General features: G+C 33.5%; 1 protein-coding gene across 6 annotated transcripts in view; it reads right to left on the bottom strand.

Moving 5' to 3' along the window:
- The window catches only part of LOC105839210 (thioredoxin domain-containing protein 11), a 62,655-nt gene that overhangs the window by 37,517 nt on the left and 9,762 nt on the right, over positions 1–15,376 (bottom strand). For all 6 annotated transcript variants that reach the window (XR_004963237.1, XR_004963238.1, XM_036286773.1 and 3 more), the window contains exons 2-5: positions 12,626–12,836; positions 12,319–12,549; positions 3,020–3,226; positions 2,755–2,952 (exon numbers count right to left, since the gene is read on the bottom strand). Coding sequence is in view for 4 of the 6 variants with exons in the window: in XM_036286773.1 (XP_036142666.1) it covers positions 2,755–2,952; positions 3,020–3,226; positions 12,319–12,549; positions 12,626–12,836 (847 nt within the window). In the remaining 2 variants the exon portion in view is untranslated. The remainder of the gene's footprint in view (positions 1–2,754; positions 2,953–3,019; positions 3,227–12,318; positions 12,550–12,625; positions 12,837–15,376) is intronic.

The raw sequence follows: 15,376 nt of genomic DNA, 5'->3' as shown, positions 1-15,376 counted from the left end.
CCTTACGTGGTTATTATATCCCACCCCTCAGTTTCAAAACGGTGCGCATTTCAAAATTTGCTTGGGTTACACTAACCCAGTTAGTATCCTGAAGGTTAACACCCTCCTTTATGTTTTTTCTGACAAAAGTATCATTTTTAGTATAAAATAAAGTTTCTCGCATTGTGAGGCGCAAAAATATTGCCAGCAGCAGTACGAAGTTGACATAGCGAGGTAGCGGCGCGGCGGAGCGCTTACGCACACTCAAGCGCCCGACTCGCTGATTTACGTGCATTTAAACTTCGGCGCTGATTTAGCTTTCAGTAATTACCGTTTCATCACAAAAAAAAATAATTCAAGACTTCCGCTAATTTCAAATCTGATGTCGAAAATGCGGATACAAAATGGCGGATCTAAAATATCTATAATAAAAAAAGTTATTTTAACCAAGAAGTGCGTTTTAATCGAAATATATCGCATGCATTATCAGCGTTTTATCTCATGTCCGATTCAAAGATCGCAGATTACGGCCCCGGTAACATACAGTCGCATGGGGAGGGGATGAAGAACTAAGGGCAAGGATCAATTATATTAAAGAATAAGTGAGTGCTCAGTATGATTGATTCTTCCCCTTAGTTCTTTATCTCCTCCCCATACAACCGTATGCTACCAAAATCTGCGATTTTTAGTCTGATTGGCTGTCTAGAGTTTGCAGTGAAGTTGTAACGAATCCGTGCGGGCGAGTTTCGCGGCAATAGTGCGCAGCAGGCGCGCGCTGCGTGCTAGTTCATATATAAGCATAGAATCAAATTTTACACAAAAACCTTCTTTTAAGGGTTTTTGGGGTTGCTAATTACGAATTTAATGCCAAAAATGCAAATTCAAAATGGTAAACCTAAAATATTCATATAAACGTAAAATCGCAGAATGTAAAAATTTTACACAAAAACTTTTTTTTAAAAGTTTCTGAGGTCGCTAATTACGAATTTTCTGACTTAAAATTCAAAATAGCGCATTTGAAATAATCCATATTCTGTTGTATCACGAACTGCGGCGGAAACGCAGAGGGCTTGTGGTTTTGTTTTCCGGTTTTCTTGTTTTTATATTTGTTTATTTTCATAGTGTTTTAAAATTCCTTTTATTACTGTTTTTTTTATTTTGACATTTGACGAATAAGTTCGTAATTAGCGACTCCTTAAATAAATGTTTTTATGTATAATTTTTAATGATTTTACGTTAATATAAATATTTAAGGTCCGTCATTTTAAATCCGTCATTGAGAATTTGACATTTTCGACATCAGATTCAAAATCTGCGTTCTTTAAAACCCTTGTATGCAAATCTTGATATTAAATGCATAAAAGCTATTCAATTTATAGCTGTTTATCATTGGAGTTCTCTAAAAACCCCACTCCGTCAACGACAAAATTAGAGTCCCGTATTAAAAAGGAAGTAAAATCAACATCGGAATTTCTAATTGGTTAATGCATTGACGCCATGTTAAGCCCGTAAATTAACGGAGTTTTAAACATTAAGAAGCTGTTAATTTAACAAAATAAATAAGGAATTATTAAATAAATTAAATAGAAACACTATTTTAGTTTAAATATAAACACTAATATAAACTACTGGACAAAATTAGAAGAATAAAAGTTTGAAATAGCAAGTTTATAAAAGTTGAGCAAAAATCTGAATTTTTTATGTAGCCCAAAGTGTTGACTTGATCCGTGCAAAGTCTCCCCGCTGTGGGTCTAGTAGTTTTGAAGTTACGCCTCTCGAAGCAACCCCCGGTCAAAAGTTGCAAAATTGCAATTTGGAAGGTACAGAAAAATCTGATGCGGAGAAAGAATGCAAACAAGATAGCTGAAAAAAGAACAAGAATTTTTTTAGTCTTAAATGCAAGTTGTGCCCTGAAGCAACCGAATAGGCTAGTGCAACTGCGACTCACTGTTTCCGCTGTCTGACCAAGGGTGGCAAGTAGAGGTTAAAAGGGGTGGGTTTCGTGCATAATCAGGGAGAAGTGTTAAAGATCTCTATGCGGTTTGGCCCATTTCCGAATTTTTCGGGGCCGTTTTCCGCATCAGATTTCCCTGTACTTTCCAAACTGCAACTGTGCAACTTTTGTTTTTAACAGGGGATTGCTTCGAAAAGCGTAACTACTAGACCCACAGCAGGGAAACTTTGAAGGAGTCAAGTCAACACTTCGAGCTACATTCACTTTGTAAAAAAGAGATGTTACCATTGTATTGTTGCCGCTTTTCCGCGATGCTGATTGGTTCTTTCGCTGCGCTTACTTTGTGTTGCAAGAATAACTGTCATTGCGATTGAACAGCAATTGACAGTTGTCAAATTTGTATAAATGTTTATCTATACAATTATCGTTGTAGTTGATTTTTAAAAAGCAAAAAAATTAAATAGCGCACGCGAAGCGCGCGTCTGTGGTGTCTAGTCATATAAAAAATAAAGATTTTTTGCTCAACTTTTACAAACTTGGCGCTAGTTCAAACTTTTGTTCCTCTAATTTTGTCCAATAGTTTACTATTGAAATTGAACACATATTTGTATACCTAAAATCTACTTCTAAATAAATTTCATTAATCTATCATCACATATTTTCATCTATAATTAATATATCTTTAAGACGCATCGAATGCTTCTATCTGATCCTATTTCCGAAAAAATTAGGTAATATTACAAATTAAATGCTTCTTATAGATATAAATTAAATTGTTTTCAAAGTAATAAAAAAACTAATATTACAAAATAATGACGCACCAGATTATAAATGTAATTTTCTGTATGAAGTGGATTTCGTGGTGTAAACAGAAATAAAACTGGTCCTTCACGAAGATAAGGTGCGAGAGTAAGCGCCTTGATTCCAGGAGGCTGTAGCCAGAGAGATGGCTGATGTACGGAACTGCTAATCCAGTTTAAGATGTTCTCGGAAGTCCACTCATTGCCTTCTGGATAACTCTAAGTGTTTTTAAAGCTGATGTATTATGTAAAATAGAGTAGAAAGATTTGCGTGCTGTATACTTACTAAAGATTCATTCCACATAAGCAAACTTGCTGATGGAAATTTGTAAACTCCGTAATGCAGTTTGCTAGATGACGCACTAGTCACTATAGCAAACACCAATTCTCTATTAGGATCTCTTTCCAATGATCGTATTGCGGCCTTGTAAAACTCCCTGTATCCAGGAGTTCTATCCAATCGTGTAAAATTAAAATACCCAACGACTACTGCCTGCAAGTTACCATTAATATAATTATTAGAATGCAAATTTGTGCATATTCTCATGTCATGCGCAGAAAACCGCTGCTGGGTGTAAGTTTTGTGCTTGTTAAAATAAGACAATAGTTTTCGAAAAGCGTTAACACCTGTCGAGATCGTGTGAATAGACCAGATACAGTCGGCGATAGCCGATAAATGTTTTGATTAAAATAATGGTCTATATTTTTAAATTCACTCCAGAAGACTAAAAGATCGAGAATCAACGTCACTGATGAATCGAGTAGGAATCAAACGGATTTCTTATTAATAAATTACTTACATCTTTTATTTGAAAAAATAAAAAATCAATCTTTAAACAATGATAAAAAACCCAAAAAATTTTTCAAAAATATTTATCCACTTTCGTAAAAAAAAAATCTTAAAAACTTCCTAAAAAATCAAGGCAATAAGTAGAAAACTCTCTTAAGATAAATTAAAATTTTACTTAGAATAACGATTAATACTTACATTTATGTAATATTTATATAAATAAAATTAAAACATTTAAGAACAAATATTACCTTTTTTCTCTCTTAAATAAAAGACTCCTGTTATTTCGTTTACAGAAAATAAACTAAATTTTAAAGGACCGCAAAAAAACTTAGTAAATAATAGTTTTCGGTAAATTCAGCTATAATTTTGTTATTTTGTAGTTCAAATGATTCTAATCGATAGTTATCATTGACACATCAATTATATGAGCTCTTTTTTATAGAATGTTAAAGGTTGATAATAAGATTCTGTGAGACTCGCTCTTCGAATTAAGTCTGGAACAATTCAGAATCTAACAATGAGACACCGAAATGTAATAATAATCAATTTAGAATCAAATTATTTTAATCAAAACACTTATCGGCTATCGCCGACAGTATCTGGTTGATAGAATAAGTTTCATCTAAATTTTAGATGAAACTTCTTCTATCGATATATTATCATGTCAAGTATTGGTAAAAACATAATCGGCAATACTCAACTGTTTGCGAGAAAATTGCAAGTAAAAATTACGTACGCCATATTAACCCAAAAAAGAAAATCTTTCAGCGAGAGGCACGTAGCACAGCAGCAACGTGCTAGAATCGTAATTTTGATATTGCGGTTTTAACTCTCGAGCAACTTTTTTTTCTTAAATAAAACTTTTTTAATGACATACGATTTTTTTAAATTAATTATATTAAAAAATGTTTTAATTATTTATTTCATAAAAGTGCATTTTCTTCTATACTGCCTTTTCTACACTACTTCTGTCTCCTCTCACAACTAACAACAAAATGAACCAAATCTCTGTCGCTTAATAACGAAAATTTCCTTACCCTTCTAATTCTTTATTCTATTGTTAGCTTACTGACTTTTTTTACCTGCTTCAATAATATAATGTACGTTATAAAGGGACACTAATTTTTACTGATTCACAAAAACGTTTCAAATTTATTTACGTTGTGTATATTTTATTGCTGTCATTACTGTTTAAAAATACAAATATGTCTATTAATTTCCAATCATTTTATAGAATATATAACAAATTTACCAAATAAAAAAAAATGCACATATAAAATAAATAATTAAAATGTATTAATTATATTAATTTTTTGTTAAAAAATGGTATGTCATTTAAAAAAACTTTTTATTCAAGAAAAAAAGTTGATCATCGAGACTTGAACCCGCAATGTCAAAATTATGAATCTAGCATACTACGCGCTTCTTGCTGAAAGGTTCTCTTCTTTGAGTTGATATGGCGCTCATAACTTTTACTCGCAATTTTCTCGTGAACAATTAAGTATTGCCGATTATCCTTTTACCAAGTAATAATACTTGACATAATAATATATCGATAGAATAAGTTTCATTCAAATCAATTAAGAAACACGGTAGTGGCTCGCGCCAAGTGAACGCGCAGCGCGAGCCTGACCGTGCTCTTTACGCGATTTGCGAGCAGCCGAGATTATCGGATCTTAGAAACGGCTAAACCGATCGAGTTTTAACTAGGCTCAATCGAAAGCTTGAGGTCGATTTATATAACAAACTTTTTTTATTTTTCCTCTACATGCCCTATAAATGGTAATATCGCGTAAAATTCGAAACGTCAAAATTTTATTTTAAGATGCGTCGTCATCGTCATTATTGTGGCCAACCTTGTAGGTATTTCTACGGGTGCCGGCATGAAGGACAAAATTCCATCTCGCGTATCCGTTACTATGTGACGTTCGCATCGTCACTATAGCACCGTGTATAAGTCACGTGGGTAGTGTGGTTCTCAAGAGCAGGATTTAAACCATATCTTTTGGTCCTGTCCATTATTACACGCTAGCAGAATTCATTTTTTATCAGCCCTTTCTGCTTATGGCTTGCAATTTCCACTTTCTATGAATTATTTAATAGCAAATATGAAAACAAAAATATTGCTAAGCTAATTATAAAATTTATTACAGATAATAAATTAAATTTTTGACCCCAATTAAATATTTAATATTAACATATTATCGAAATACATTTCACTGGATCTCTCCATACTGACGGCAAGCCGGAAAGATCGATAAATGTGGTCCCTACATACACTACAATTAATACTTGATTAGTTGCAAGAAGCAACAGAAATCTTCATCAATATATAACCCAATTGCCCCACCCAGTGAGAAACGATAATGAATTCGACATCAATTCGACGTCGAATCGACATTGAAATGATGATTTCGATGTCGAATCGATGTCGATTCGATGTACTATTTCTCACTGGGCAGGGGTTAGTTTTGGGTCGTAGAACCAGTTAACGCATGGTACTGTGACCCTTAATTGGGTCGGAAATCCATCAGGGATTTTTTAAGAAGAAAAAGAAGTCACGTGGGTCGCCAGTGGCTCGCTCGCGCCACGCGTCAGTTTGCATGTGATGTGCAATGTGAGGTTATGTTATGAATGACAGTTTCGTGAAGTAGTGCATTGTTATACGTTTGATGTGTCTTTCAACAATAATTTTAATTGTAATTTTCTTATGTGAAAAATCTAAATTGTGATAAATTTCGGGAGATTCGCTGTAAGTGACGCGCAGCGTAAAATTATTAATTCGCTGTAAGTGACTCACAGCGTGAGGTTACGAGACGGTTTTGTAAATTATGCTTTATTATTATTGATAATCGTGTCGATGGTAAAACCCCGAGAGAAAAGGAGAGAGGGAGGGGGGAGGGAGGGAGAGAGAGGGAGGGGGGGAGGGAGGGAGAGAGAGGGAGGGGGGAGGGAGAGAGAGAGAGAGAGAGAGAGAGAGAGAGAGAGAGAGAGAGAGAGAGAGAGAGAACGTAGAAAATGGACAGCAGAAAGAGCCGGGACGGGAAAGAGTGGAAGATGAACAATTATATATGAGGTACTCAAACTTTTTTACACATGTTTATATGGTCTGCGTAATATAAAAAATGTGTATGATAGCTCTGACACTGATTATTTTGTATTATATAATATATCATATCTACACTTATATTAATAAACATATGTTTATTAATAAAGTGTAGTAATGTAGAAAAAAAAGAAGTCCTACATAATCATGAGATCAAGAATCATGGTAGTGACTCGTGCCAAGTTATGACTATTCATATCAATTTTTTATTGATTATTCTCAGATTGTTATATTATATATGTATTAAACAAATAACTGAGGTACATTACTCTGTGATTCAACTTTACACTGGTGTCGATGAGATAGATGAGATGCTATGTGATATAGAATTGTGTATCAGTTAAATGTTGCTATAACTGTCAAGTTCAAATTATTATATAAATTTATTATAGATATATTAAACATTTAATTGAGCTATGTTACTCTCTGATTCAACTTCACACTGCTGTCAATAATACATAAAATGCTGTGTAATATAGAATTGTGCATCAGTTAAACGTTGCTGTAATTGTCAATCAATATTAACAACTATTAATTAGCTTTAATAAAACTTTAAATGTTTTTAATAATACTAATTTTTATTCTTTGCTTTATTAGTAACGTATATAATTGTTGGCACCTTGGTGATAAAAGAGAGTCCTTATCTTTACAACATTATTAGTATTTAACTGATGCACAACTCTAAACTCAGATCAACATTACACCTTATTTTTTTTAATCATAAACACCAATGTAAAATAAATTAAATAGATAGTAACATAACTCAAATTTTACAGTGGTGTTGATGATTGATAGATATTATACTTTATAGAGTAATAAGTACAACATGTCTTAAGAAAAACTTCAGTCTATTTTAAATATAAAAATTAAACATTAGTTAGAATAAATCTAAAAATCAACCATCATATCTGATATAAAATTAATGACTTTTTATCATCTTGGGGATATTTCAAAAACATTGAACTTAAAATATCTTAATAGTGACTATTATTGCTACGCAACAGATATTCTGACATATAGATATATTTAATATATTTCTGTTATATATTTTGTTGCGTTGAAATGTTTTCTTTGTCTATTGTAAAAGTTTGTAAATATTATCCATACAGTAAACTACATTTGAGATATAATAATCATATATTTTTGTATTTCCAGTTTTAAATCAATTTTAAAGTATCTTATTATCAAGTACTCATCAAGTAATATTTTGCAGGACATTATTTAATATAACATATTGTTTATCCTTTTACTCCTACCGAATAATAAAAAAATATTTGATATAACGTATTGTTTACCCTTTTACTCCTACCGAATAATAAAAAAATATTTCATATTACGTATTGTCTACAAAAGGATATTTCTGGAACATTTGTTTCAAGTTTATTTTGAGATATTTTGTAACCAATAAGATACAACATATTTTAAGATAAATTTTTACCTATTTTAAATATGAGAACTTAAGATCGGAATAAATATAAAAGCCAAATTTAAGATAAAATTGATATGACTGTTTATCATCTTGAAAATATTTCAAGAAAATTCTTAAAATATTTTGATACTGACTGTTGCTATGTACAACAGATATTCCGACATATACATATCTTCAATATATTCTTAAAATATTTTAATACTGACTGTTGCTATGCAACAAATATTCTGATATATAGATATCTTCGAGATATTTCTGACTGTGCGGGATTTTCGGTTAGCTTATTGAATTAAATTTCGGCATTAAGCACTTTATGTATTATTTATCTGCTTTGTAGTCAAGACATTCCGTCGGAAATCATTGTGTTAACACGCGTACCACGTTCCGACATTCCTGCGCAGCGACGGAATTTGAGCGGAATTCTGCGCTAAAGCGAGGAGCCGACGGCCTAGCAGATCATTCTCAACCGCCGATCGAGTAACTCATTTTTGACAATTCAGTACGTAACGATATTATACGAGCATTTAATCATATTCGGCTATTACCGCGCAGCTCTATGGCGCGCTTTCTAGTCGCGACCTCTGCCGCGTGCATTAACTGGTGTGCTTAAAGTCCACAATCTGCGACTGCTTCGTGCATCGTAATCAATCTGATTTGCGCTTCCTGAAGAAGTGTTGCATAAGTGAATTAAATATTATTTTCGAAACTGATGGACTTAAATTATTTGAGACCCGCTTAACCGTCAAACCTTCTAACAAGGTTGTTCCGGCGATTCTCTAATTAATCACTACACGAAACACTGACACATTTTGCTGTATGGAATATCTTTAAGTTATTTAGGTGATATATTTTGCTGTGTGGAAACGTTCTCTTCTACTTTCTTGTAATTTTGAATGTATATTTGTGTATTTTTATGCAAAGAATATATTTTGAGAACAAAAATTGTTAATTTTTATCTTGGTATTACGAAAAATGATAATCCTTATAACTTGTGACGTGACGTTTTTCGTCCATCACAAGGGCCGGAAAGCCCGATTGGGAAGGGTCATTTGGGGCCGCTTCCTACACTGAGGGGGAGGGCGGTCTCTCCTTTTTGTGTTAAATAGCGTTATAAAGTATTTAGGAATCCGACGAGCGAGAATCGCGATTCGTGGGAGAAGTGGTGTGCCGGAAAGATCCCATGTAATAAGGGAGCAGCCATCGAGGGACAACGAGAGCAGTTACAGGAGCGGCTGAGCAGCGGGATCCCGGACCATCGTAAAGAACTTCGGCAAGTATACCATCAACATTATCGCAGCAGGAATGGAGGATCGCGAGGCGGTATATCGCTGTCTTGCAGAAACCGGAAAAGCGAGCAGGAGAGGAGCGCTCCTGAGAACGACGCCGAGGAGAATTAGTGTGCGTCTCGCATCCCGTGGAGCCGGGTGGAGGATCCCCGCCGGAGCGGTCAACGGAGGTCAAGGCCGATCTCGGGAAGGCCGGGGCCTGATCAACCCCAAGCCAACCCCGCCAGGAGAGGAGGATCTGGCAGCAAGCCATCGGCCCGTAAAAACCAGCGGCCTTCAAATTGCGCGGCGTTGTGACCGGAGACGCCCTCGCCTTGCAGGAGCGCCAGGAAAGAAGCGACACCCTATTAGCGCGCGAGTCGATATGCGGATCGATACGCGAGGACAATGCGCAGATCGTGATCGATGTCGGCGGTGTCCCCGCTCGCTCACGCCGTCTCACTGTTCAGCGAGACTACGAAGAGAGCGGTTCAGCGGTCCCCGACGATGTCACACAGACTGTAAGGCCACCACTTCGACCATGCGGTAAGGACGGAGACGGCCGGTCCTGCATTTCGCGAGAGATTATTAAATAACTACCCTACCGAGCGTGTCGATCTCCGTCTCCTAGGTATAATACTTCGCCTATCGTTTCCTTCCTCGGGGAAAATGTCGAACCGACAGTCAAATTGTAGAGCATAGAGTATAGCGGGATAGTACGCAGGGCGATATTGCCCGGACTCACTCGCCGTGAGCATACCGAGAGTACACGAGTCATGCGCTTTTTACCGAGGCGAGCTTCCGTAGACGAGAGTTTCTATGAAAAATGCGCGTATTGAGTCGAAAGTCTATCCCGGACGCCGTTAAAGTCAAAAGCGTTGTACCGATAATAGAGTTGTAGTTAGATTTCAAGCGTAGCTTTAGCGTGTAATTTCCCGTATATTGTGAATGTCGAGTTACAAAGCAGTCACAAGCTAGAATAATGTTGGTGGCTATCATGTATCCTTCATTTATATGTGTTAACATTCGACTTGCAATATATTATTCTTATATTTATTAATGACATCTCCTCTCCTGTTCCGCGAAACGAAAGAACCTCGCCCCTCTGCCACTTCGTGTGGAGACGGGCTAGCAGGCATTTAGCCGTCGTGTACCGAGTGTTTTGTGAGTTTTGTGCGGCGCGGATCTCCGCGCCTGGTGCCCAACTAAGAGTTAACAAAAAATTAGAGCACGACGAAGTTGTTGACGCGATCGAAATTCACGTCGCACACTTATCAATATTTATCAGATGCACAACTCTACGTCACACTTTATCTATTTAAACATTAACACCAATGTAAAATTAATTAATCAGAGAGTAACATAACTCAGATTTTACACTGGTGTCGATGAGATAGATAAGCTGTTGTGTGATCAGTTACATGTTGCTGTAATTGTCCATCAATATTAACTATTAATTAGCTTGAATAAAACTTTAAATAAATGTTTTTAATAATACTAATTTTTATTCTTTGGTTTACTAGTGACATATATAATTGCTAGTATCTTGGTGACAAAAGATGGTCCTTATCCTTACAACATTATCAATACTTAACCAATGCACAATGCTCTATACATCACACCTTATCTATTTAATCATCAACACCAATGTAAAATTAAAACAAAATTACCTTTTTAAAAAAGGTAAAAAAGCACGCTAAGTGTGCAGTTTTTCTTTAGGATTAAGGAAAAAAATTACAAAATTTAAGATAATACTTTTGATCATATCAAATTCAACTTAAGTGATATATAATCTGTAAATACTACAAAATGCATGATATCCAAACCAAATTATTTTTTACAAAAGGTAAAAAAGCACGCCAAATGTGTGGTTTTTCTTTAAGGAAAAAAACCACAAAATCTAAGAATACTTTTGATAAATTCAATCTAAGTGATATTTTTTTAAAACGAAAAAATCACAAATCCAAGATAAAACTTTTAATCAAATTCAACCTAAATAATATACATTCCTGAAATAGCATAACTTTGATTATTAAAGTGACAATTATTTTAAATAAAAAATTATTGTATTCACAAACACAAATTAATTTCTCTACAAAAATAATGATATGTAAATATTTTGCGCCAATTAAGAATAAACATTACAAAATGAGAATATTAAGTTTTTTCTCTACAAAAATAATGATATGAAGAAATATGCGCCAATCTATAATAATAGATGTTTATTTTTTGGTTGGCATAGTTTGATTTTTCATTAAGCTTGTATCGGACTAGAGATTGATATTAGAATTGAATTGAAATGTAATCAATTAGGAACAAAACCAATATTCTTTAACTTTGCTCTGAATGATCAAATTCCAATTAAATATAAATTTAAGAAAATTTTAAATACAAGATCAAATAAAAATAATTGTCAGGAAGCATATTAGCAAGAAATAAAGGACATAATATTGAGCTGACAAATAAATATTTTAATACAAATAAATTACAAATATTAAAAATAAATATTTTACTACAAAACTTGGCGTCGCTAAACCGAATAATTTGCCAGCGCTCTTTCTTTTTCTTTTGTACGTGCATCTTAATATGTGCGTGCGTGCGTGCGTGCGTGCGTGCATGTATGCAAATGTATTTAGGTGATATATGTAAGAAGAATGTTATATAACACGAATGAAATAAGATGTGACAGTAGGATTACAACATGTATTAATCTGCGTAGAATTTAGCATTTTGTCTTGTTTTCTTTTTTTTCTTTATAGTTTATTAGAAGTTTTATTGTTTTATAGACTGATGTAAATATGGTTACAGACAAGACGTACCAGGTGATATTAGATTTAGTTTAGATTTAAGTAAGGTTCTGTGATTTAAATGATGGATGGATGGATGGATGGAAGAACAAATGGATAATTTTTATTGTAAACCAAGTCTCTTTCTTGGCGTTATGTAATGCTGAAGAGAAATAAATTATTATTATTATTATTATTATACTTACGTCATAAGTAACCAATAATTCCATTAGTTGTTCTTTATGCGTTATTCTAATAATAGGATTCATAAGCGCATCAAGAAAACGAATCATATACGGTGCCGTACGTATTCCTCTATAATTAATACCAGAATCTCTGGATGGATATAACATTAACACTGGATAACCATGAATTTTATTATATTGAGCTCTGCATTCTGACTCAGGATGCCAACAATTAATGGCTGCAAAAAATATCTAAGAACACACATAATATTTAAATGCTTATGAATACATAAGAGACAACATTAAAATCTTAAATATGATTTGTTACCTGCGGATAATAAAACTGAGCAACACTTTCAAATTCATGTCGAAGCACCTGACTTTCTGCATCCCAAGGCGCATAATACATAACAAAACTAAAATCTGCTTGCGTTATCCTCTCAATCATTGCATCCAGATGACCCTTATAGAAGTCTAATATCACAGAGTTCTGATCAAAAAAAGGTTTTGCTGTAGGAGGCCTGGAGAGTTTAGGTGGTCTGCAAAATTCATGGTATAAACATGTATATATTTGAAAACACTTTAAAAATAAAATATATATACACTTATATATAATATACAGGGTGAGTTTTAATGGCTGTCCCAACTTTTTACCATGAGAGATAGAATTACCGACTGCAATCTTAGTACACACATGTACGGCATTTGCACATGTACTAAGATTGCAGTCGGTAATTCCATCTCTCATAGTAAAAAGTTGGGACAGCCATTAAAACTCACCCTGTATAAGCGCGCGCGTGTGCATGTGATGTTTCAAATCTTAATGATCATCAATCAGTATTTTACAGATAACATTGGAGAACAAAAAAAAAGTTGGGCCAATGGCTATAACCAATTTTGATAAATTTTTCTCTTAGAATCCAAATCTGAACACAAAAATAGTAAATTGGGTATAGTTTTTAAACAAAATAAAGTCAAAAGTAAAAAAAAATGTTTTAGGCCATTGTTGAATATCTATAGAAAAACGAGAAGTCTTAGAATTTTCTAATTGGGATAATATAAAAATCTAAATTTTGCACTTTTAAGTTATATATAGATTGAACCATTTACTCCTTTGTTATAAATAACGCATATATGTGCAAAAAAGACGTGCCACCAGTGTGGATAACATATATGTGCATCTAAAAAAAATTGTGCAAGTAAAAACTTGCATATTGCTTCCTCATAGCTTTTAAGTATGAAAGTAGATTTGCATATTGCTTTTTCATAATTTTTAAGTATACAATTTCGATATTTGCAAATGTTACTTTTTTGGCTTCCTCATAGAAGAAGCTTTATATATTGTCAACAAACATTTCTTTATCCAATTTTGTCTGCATTCTACATACAATTTTCAATATATCCAAAATAGTATATTTTATTTTTTATGGGCTACGTTTCAAGTCTCAATAATTAAAACTTTTCTCCAAATGTTTTATCTGTTTTTTATTAATAGCAATTTTTCTAAATCTATTAAAATCTTCAGTCTTTTCTACCCGTATTTCAAATAAATTTCGTAAAAATGATAAATTTTGACACCAGTTGCAAAAGGATTAGACCACAAATGATGGAGTAGTTCGCGGGGATACAGACATCAGTCATTTATACGTATATTTTTGCCTATCATTTTTGAAACCTGTTTTTGAAAATCTGAGTCCATAGTAGCCATCCCCAGAAAAAATGCTAAATTTTAAAACCAGTTGCAAGAGGATCGGATCACAAATGACGGAGGAATTCGAGGGAATACAGACTTCAGTCATTAAAACGTATATTTTTGCCCATCATTTTTGAAATAACCTGTTTTTGAAAAATTCGAACCTATAGTAACCATCCCCGGAAAATTTGCTAAATTTTGACACCAGTGGCATTAAGATCAGACCACAAATAACGAAGTAGTCCGCGGACATACAGACATCGTGACTTGTATATATAGATATATGTAACATTAGGGTGATTTTTATTTGAATTATTGAATTATTCTTATTGGATTATTTTCAAATTATGATGAGTACGCCTCTTAGATTTGTTCCACATAATTTTTAAAAAATCCTCGCAAAAGTACTCCACTATATCACAATATTCACATATGCCTCCAGCCCTCTACTTTTTCTTTTTGATTAACATGGAGTTTTTGTCGACTTTTGTTCATAATTATGTAACACAAGTAATAAACACAAGAAAAATATTATTCCTGTACAGTTTCCTTGAGAAATTTATCTACTTTCTTACTAAATTTTTATTTTTTAAAAATTCAAAATAGCAGACATAATATGGCAGCTAGAAAAATCAAAATTCGTCAAATTGGCAAAAAATTGTATCAAAACCCACTGTTTTCGCTGAATTCAAATTTGGTATTAAAAATATCATGCAAGTCGTTGGTTTGTATTAAAAATATTTCCCTAATGATAACAAAGAAATAACGAGTGAGGCCCGATTGTGCACATAAGTGATTGGACACAGTAGTATCTCCTGATTTGACACAGACCCAATTGGACACGGACCCGATTGCATACCGACCCGATTGCACACCGACCCGATTGCACACAGTCCCAATTGGACACAGACTCGATTCCGCACCGACCCGTTTGCACACGGACCCGATTGCACAGGATACGATTCCGCATCGCAGAATGCAAAAACAACCTAGATAACACAGAAAATTTAGCACAAATTTTCATAAATATTTTACGAATTTATTTTTAAAAAATATTTTTTAAGTTATATAATCATTTTTCATAAACCATTTAGAAATAATACAAAAATTATTATTAACAATTATATAAAATATATTTTTAAAATGTACTAAAAAATATTTATGGTATATAAACTCGAAATATTTTTTATATTTTTGAATTATAATATATTTATTTTTAATATTTTCATAAATATTTATTGTAATTTTTTTACACCTCAAACTCAGAGGTAAAAATATGTACAAAATTTTTATTATAAATATTTTTCTTTCTTATACATATTTTATAGTTACAAACTCATGTTGTGCAGAAAATGCTTTGTACGCACGCGCGCACGCAAACACGCA

The sequence above is a fragment of the Monomorium pharaonis genome, chromosome 5 (genome assembly GCF_013373865.1).
Source record: "Monomorium pharaonis isolate MP-MQ-018 chromosome 5, ASM1337386v2, whole genome shotgun sequence".
NCBI lineage: Eukaryota > Metazoa > Arthropoda > Insecta > Hymenoptera > Formicidae > Monomorium > Monomorium pharaonis.
This window is presented reverse-complemented; position numbering and strand designations above follow the sequence as displayed.